The sequence below is a fragment of the Alligator sinensis genome, unplaced genomic scaffold (assembly GCF_000455745.1).
Source record: "Alligator sinensis unplaced genomic scaffold, ASM45574v1 scaffold402_1, whole genome shotgun sequence".
NCBI lineage: Eukaryota > Metazoa > Chordata > Crocodylia > Alligatoridae > Alligator > Alligator sinensis.
Window position 1 is genome coordinate 578,370 of NW_005842089.1, and position 6,594 is coordinate 584,963.

The 6,594-nt window shown below is 52.1% G+C and overlaps 1 protein-coding gene across 1 annotated transcript in view; it reads right to left on the reverse strand.

Annotated features, from left to right (window-relative positions):
• Nucleotides 1–6,594, reverse strand: part of MPRIP (myosin phosphatase Rho interacting protein) — a 127,162-nt gene that overhangs the window by 24,298 nt on the left and 96,270 nt on the right. The window contains exons 10-13 of the mRNA XM_006023929.3: nucleotides 6,565–6,594; nucleotides 4,051–4,119; nucleotides 3,396–3,485; nucleotides 2,796–2,905 (exon numbers count right to left, since the gene is read on the reverse strand). The exon at nucleotides 6,565–6,594 is cut by the window's right edge and continues 9 nt beyond it. Of these exons, the coding sequence (XP_006023991.1) occupies nucleotides 2,796–2,905; nucleotides 3,396–3,485; nucleotides 4,051–4,119; nucleotides 6,565–6,594 (299 nt within the window). The remainder of the gene's footprint in view (nucleotides 1–2,795; nucleotides 2,906–3,395; nucleotides 3,486–4,050; nucleotides 4,120–6,564) is intronic.

A 6,594-nucleotide genomic window follows, 5' to 3' on the forward strand; every position in this document is an offset into this window, starting at 1 on the left:
TGCATCTGCAAACCTCTATGGATCATCTAGAATCATGTATTAAATTAAACAACTGCGGACATGCTGGCCTGGGAGCATGCAGGTTGGATTTAAACAAAAAGAAAAATAAGAACCAACTAATGAAAGTGCCCTGAGCCAGCTCCATGGAATTAGCTTCCCACAGAAGACTCCTGTCCTGAAGCGAGCAGCAGGCATTTGCTCAGGCCTGGCTGTTACCAGAATCCCAAGAACCGCAGCTCTGCAATAATTGTCCCCTTCCTGCCTCTGCCCTAGAGCTGCCTTGTAGAAGGCAAGCGCCCCCCCCGCCCCCCAGTTGTGCCACCAGCACAGCACTGAGCGTCAGGCTCCCTGGCTTTCCATGGAGACAGAACGAACGGAGCCACAAAGCCATTCTATCTGGTTTGCAGTGCAGCCAAATTGGGGCTAACACGGTACCTAACAATGGAGCTCCATGCATGAAGACCACCACCACTGGGAGAGGGCCAAACAGGAGTGGGGTCCCCCAGAGCATTTACAAGAGAAGTGAATCTCCCCAACCCCTTGTCAGCCCCCAAAACATATTCACGTGTGCATCTTGCAAAGAAAAGAACAACGCGGGGGAATGGTACTGCATGGTTCCAACCCTAGTATCTTCCGATGCACTTCCTTCCACAGTCAATCATCCAGCTCAGCTAGGCTGAGCTTTCAAACACTTGAGCCATGGCAAGTTTGTCTCTGCAGCCAGCCCGGAGAGGATTCGCTCTTCAGCTCTGCCATGTGCAGCCACAAAACAAACCCCATCCAATATGACAAAGCTGCCCAGCTCCAGTTCAGAGTTGGTTTCACCCCCTTGGGCCTTAACCCTAAGGAGATCCAGGATGATACGAAAGTGCTCTTGACAACCAGGCACTCCAGCTACAGCTTGTTACTGGATAAAGTCACATTTTAAATGAGAGGGGCCTTACAATGGAAAAGAGAATTAGGAGAGAAGAGTCTGGGGTGCTGCCCCCATCTCCAGCCCAGAGAGGATCAATGCCACCATGCTCCAGCACAGCAGAATGACCCAAAATGTACCGCAGTCATGTCTGCCAGCAGTTTCCCAAGGGACCAGGTTATGGGTAAAGTGGGACAAGTGGAATTTCAAATCAAACCAAGTGGATCAGACTGCATTGGCTTGTAAAGGGGGGGAAGAGCTATGTGAGGCCAAGAGGTTGCCATTAATTTTTCTTGAGTAATCCCCACTTTCTAGAACCCATTTAAGAGCCTGTGCATGGTAGCAACGTACAGCAAGGTACATATGATACACTGAGCCCCTTGTTACATGCCACATATGGACCAGGGCAAAAGGCATCACTGCATCCAGCGCACAGGGCCCAGCATTCCTATCTGATGGTTTCAATTTACAGTTGTGAGTGGAAGGGGTTCACGTTCAGCCCTATGGTAAAATACTTCTTACTCGCAAAGCTAATCAGATCCTCATGAAGCTGAAAACATTCTGCCATGCACTGAGAATTCTTTTGGCCAACTTAATAAAAGAGAAATTTATGTAAATCGTTAAGGATTTGACTGCCTGTCTGATACGCTTGGGCCTAATCGCCGCTATCTATTCGCATCGGAAGATACCAATCTGGGGAAATCAAGTGTCAAGACCAGGTTGCTTCTTCCCTTCTTTCTTGCTTTTTCAGTTTTAAAAGAGGAAATGAAAACTGCGGGACTTTCCATTTGAAGTGCAGAAAAGGGGGGCATGCAGTGAATCACAAGATATACAAACCACAAAACGTTAATACAGGAGAGAACACAGTTTTCCAACCTGGGCTTCAGCACCGATAGTTTCAAAGAGAAGTTTTTCCTGGGAATGCATGGAAATCAAACATACGCAGGAGTGAGGAGAGAGGACGATTCCCTGAGACCCGTGAGAGATCCACCACACAGCTCCGTCCGAGGGTGAGTGTGTTTGAGCGGCGCAGGTAGGGGAGAGACAGATGATGTGAACACCTCCGGTTAGACAGCACTGGGGGGGGGACAGAACCCTTCTAGGGGTGCCATGAGAATCAGGCAGAGCCTTTATTTGCTGCCACTGGAGCATGGACAGGAGAAGAGGGCATTAATTGTGTGGGTGAGTCCAACTCGCTGCACAACAGATGGTCAGGAACTGGGCATCAGGATGTGCACAGCTTGCTGCAGCGGTGATGTGTGATGGCATTTGGCTGTAAGAAGGTCAAGGGCTTTGCTCAGAGCTGCAGGCTCTCAACAGGTACAGTGAGATTTCTGGGTGCCTTCTCTTGGCAAGCAAGGCTGGAGAAGGCTCCTCAATCTAAGGTGTGAAGGGAAGACGCAATCGCTGCTGTCTGGCAGGTCAGAGGCCTAGGGCTTCTCACTGGGCATGGTCTACAATATGAATTAAAGCAGCTTCCGATTTAAATGCAGGTATTTGCCTCCTGGAGGCAACAGGCTGGTTGTGCTGAACTGCCCCTAGAGTGAAGCCCAGGCCCAGAAGCCAAAGGAGCGTTATCATAGGAACATGGAACATTTCCACATGGGAAAGTGATAGGCCGTGTTTTAAGCCACCCCCTTGGATTTTCCACACAGCCAAGAGTAACCATTGATGCAAGCTCGTTCCCCACACAGTGTGTCCAACCGGAGCCCAGAGAGAGAGAGAGAGAAGCAGGAGAGGGTGAGAAGAACCAACAAGGAGCAGAGTCAGGAAGAGGTGTGGGCAGGGTTATTTCTGTACAGCAAGCCAGAAAGCTACAGGGGTGGTTAGGAGAGGTGAGCGGGAAATCCCTCCCTGGGTGCAGCTGTTCCTAGTCCTTTACCTGGTTACATCGGGAGCAGTGGTGGGGCGAACGTGCTTCATGATTGTCTGGATCCAGTTCCGTCGAATCCCAGACGTCATTGCGGAGAGGGTGAACTCCCCCTCTTTAGTCTAGGGGAAGAGGAGGGGGCAGGTCAACATGGCAAGCAGCCACTCTCCCTCTTTCCACCCAGGCTGCAACAGCCCATTTCCACACACTGTGCCTACAGGGCTTAGCTGCCCAGGGCCTCCTTTAGGAGGCTCAGGATGGAAACCACGGTTGAGACCCAAAATAGAACTGCTTGACGTATATCAGTGTCTGTCATTGAGACGATCTTTGGTGGGCTCAGAGAATGAGCTCTCACAGACATCCCTTTCACTTCCTCCCAGATCTTACCACCAGCTGCTGATGAAGCACTGGCTGGTCCCCACCTAGAGAGGGGTGGTCACTGTGGGCAAGTCTCCACCATGAGATATACAAGAGTGGTTCCACCTTCTTATCATCCATCCAGCACTGGGAGCTGCTGGAGATGGGCTCCCTAGTTTGTTCTGATCAGAAAGTACCTGCCACACCCGCTCCACCCCCTGCTTCCACCAGTTCCCCTCTCTGAATCGTCCTTACATGGATCTGGAAGCCATAGTTGCGCTGAACTGGGTATTCAGTGACATCGTAGCACGTAGACAAGTCTATTTCTCCATCCAAATCAGCTGCCTGGGGAAACAGGAGAGGGAAAGGTTGAAGGATTATTTCAAACCAAAACCATGGCACATGCATGTGGCAGGGCACTGGGCTTTCTTCCTAAAGCAGCATCTTAATAAGCAGCTGTTGAGTTTTCCTCTCGAGGTCTGCCTGAACCTCAGTATCGCTTTGGTGAGACAAAGCTGAAGACCCCAGAGAGGCACAAACCTAAAGAGACATTGGATGTGCTCTCAGCCCCATCAAGGGACCTGCGGACCTGGGACGTTGAGCAATAAAACACTTGTCCAGGACAAAGGTGGTACACCCAGCTCTGTATCTCCCCAAATCTTTGAGGGCTCAGAGGTTAAGGATGGGCCTGGCCAGAGCTTCTCCCACTGCTGGAAGCAAGGAGCACCATAAATCTGGGCGTGCTCCCAGACATTCTAGCTCTCTTGCAAGGCAGCCAGTGAGGATCCTGGACACTGGGATGCACGCATGCTCGTGCAGAGGAATGCTGGGTGAAGGGCCCACACAAAACACCTGCGACTCCTCGGACCCCGAACAAACAGGGTTAGACTCCGAGGAGAGAGACACCTACCTCTTCTGCCTTTGAGTCCCTGTAGTACCTCAGGCTCTGATCCGTCAGCACAAACCAGTGTTTCTTCCACTAGGAAACAAACAAGGCAGGCTCTTTACCATGCTGCTCTCTACCCCTGCCTGGGGCAACAGGTATCACTGGGTAAGGACCAAACGGAGGGCGACTCCCTCCCCCTGCATGACACAGCTCAGAAGGTGGCAAAGCCAAGGCCAACACTGGGCAGTAGCTAAGAGCCCATCACTGGCAGGAGCAAGAGAGAAGGGGAAGTCAGGATGGGCCCAGTACAGGGCTTCATCTGTGGGAGCCCAGCCCACCTCTGGGTGGCAACATCTGTTTAGCCAACTGAACGCTGGCCCATAACAGCTCCAGAGACACCCAGCGTGAGCACGTGGGTGCAATCGCAGCGCACTGTCAGGGCAAGGGGATGACTTTAATGGCTGCATTCTTAGCCCTGGAAGGACTCGATCTTCATTGCTTCTGGCCTTTGATAGGCATCATTCACCAGCCCCCACAGCTAACGCCACCAACCAAACACACGCTGCTGATTGGCTCTAAAACCATCTTTCAGTTCTGCTGCTTGGGGCAACTGCCCAGAACGTCCATAAAAAGGGCCAGCCCTGCAGCGCAGACATAACCCGTGTTTCAGCACCCATTTAGTGCTGACCTGTGCATGCAGCTAACATAACCCAGGTACATGGACCCTGCCCCCTAAGTGGTTCTATTATACTGGATGAGAAGCCCAAATTCTCATTATTTCCAGTTATTTCCCCTCGCTTTGTTCAGCTGGAAGTATCACACCGTTACTACCTGCATCACCACAGCGTCTCACAGCCCTGGTCGCAGGCCAGAAGCACACTGCGCTAGGTGATGTCTGAGCACAGAACTAAAACGTGCCTCTGCCCAAAGAGCTTGTGATCTAAGCACATGGCAGGAGATGACAGAGGGACAGACTGGTAAAACGCCTTGTCATGAACCCCCAGGTGGGCCTGTCCTTCAGGACCTTGCAGCTAAAAATCAGCGTTTCACAAACATTGATTCCTGGACTAACTGCCAGGGAGATCTGACAGACCATAGTGTGGTCTCCCCCTCCGCTCCGTGTAAGTCAAATTAACAAAGGGAATTGTTCAATTTTGTCTCTCATTTGGATGATTTTTTTTTCTGTGTTTGGATGCAAGGAGAGAGAGAGAGAGAGAGATTACAAGAGATATCTTCTAATTAAAACTGAATCCTACCAAACTTGAAACCTGGGCCTCAAATCTGTAGGTCACTGAATACCCAGCTTCATTATGATCCCAGATGTTAGTACTGGGGGGTTTCTGGAGCGGCAAAAGAGCAAAGCTCAGAGAGGAGACAGTGAGATCGCAGATCAGATGCACAGAACAGACAGACAACAGGCAAGATACTGTTTTCAGTCGTCCTCCTGCTGGCTGTGGTGCTCTGAAGGGAGGGTTGACAAACACCCCCGATGCTCCAGGTGCCAGATCCTGTGCCCCCACGCTGCTGAGTCAGCCCTCTCCCTCCTCTGCACAGGCTGGGGCAGGGGGGGCTGCGAGGCAGGAAAATCTAGGAGGGCACCACTATAAATAGCACCAGAAGCTCATTCCCAGTTCCCAGGTCAGCTGCAACTGCCAGCCTTGAGGGTTTCCCATGACAGAGCACTTCCCTGCATCCCCTCATGGAATGGCTGGAGCAAATGGGTAGCTGGTGCTCCCATTAGTGCCTGATGAGGACATTTTTATTCCATTTCTTTCTCTGCCCAGTTGCTTCCCTGAGGCCTGGAGAGGTTCCTCTGCACCTGGATGCTGAGGCTGAATAGGCGGTGGCCGTAAGGGAGAGGAGACTAATAGAGAATGAGAAACCCAGTGCTTACAGTCCAAGCTAAACCCCAGAGGCAGGCCCCTGAACTTGCCTCCCCCACCCCAGAGCACAGCACCAGCCAGTCCTGCCCCAGGGCAGATCTGACTTGTACACAGCTCACAGAGCTGGGGCTGCCAAGCCTGTGCTCAGCTCTTGCACACTGCTTCTCCTTGCATGCTGCTCTGCCAGGACATCTCTGTGCAGAACAGGGCTAATGCCGACCTGCTGTGCTGGAAGGCAGAAGCGCTGAGCATGCCATGCGGAGCAGAAGAGACCTAAAACCATTTCATGCACACGCGCGCGCGCGCACACACACACACACACACACACACACACCCCTGCAGCTGCCCTCAGGAAAGGCTTACAAACAAAGCAGAAAGCCCTGGAGGCTGAGGTTGCTATGCTGTGCACCCCCAGGTAGGCAGGTGGAAGCCTCTCCTGTTAATGTTTAACAGGAAACCTCTCCTGCCAGCCCGTGACCCTAGGCCTTGTACTTGAGTTTTGGGTGTTGTCACAACATGTGGGCAGGTGAGTGCTTCCAGTCATGATGGGGAGGCCAAATCCTCCTGCCAACCCGTACAGATGTGGAGGTGGAGGGGGGACGGTGGTCAGTTGGTCAACAGGGCAACCAAAGAGGCCAGTGCCTGCTGGACTTACCTGCCCGTCCTCATACTGCTTCGTCAGCCA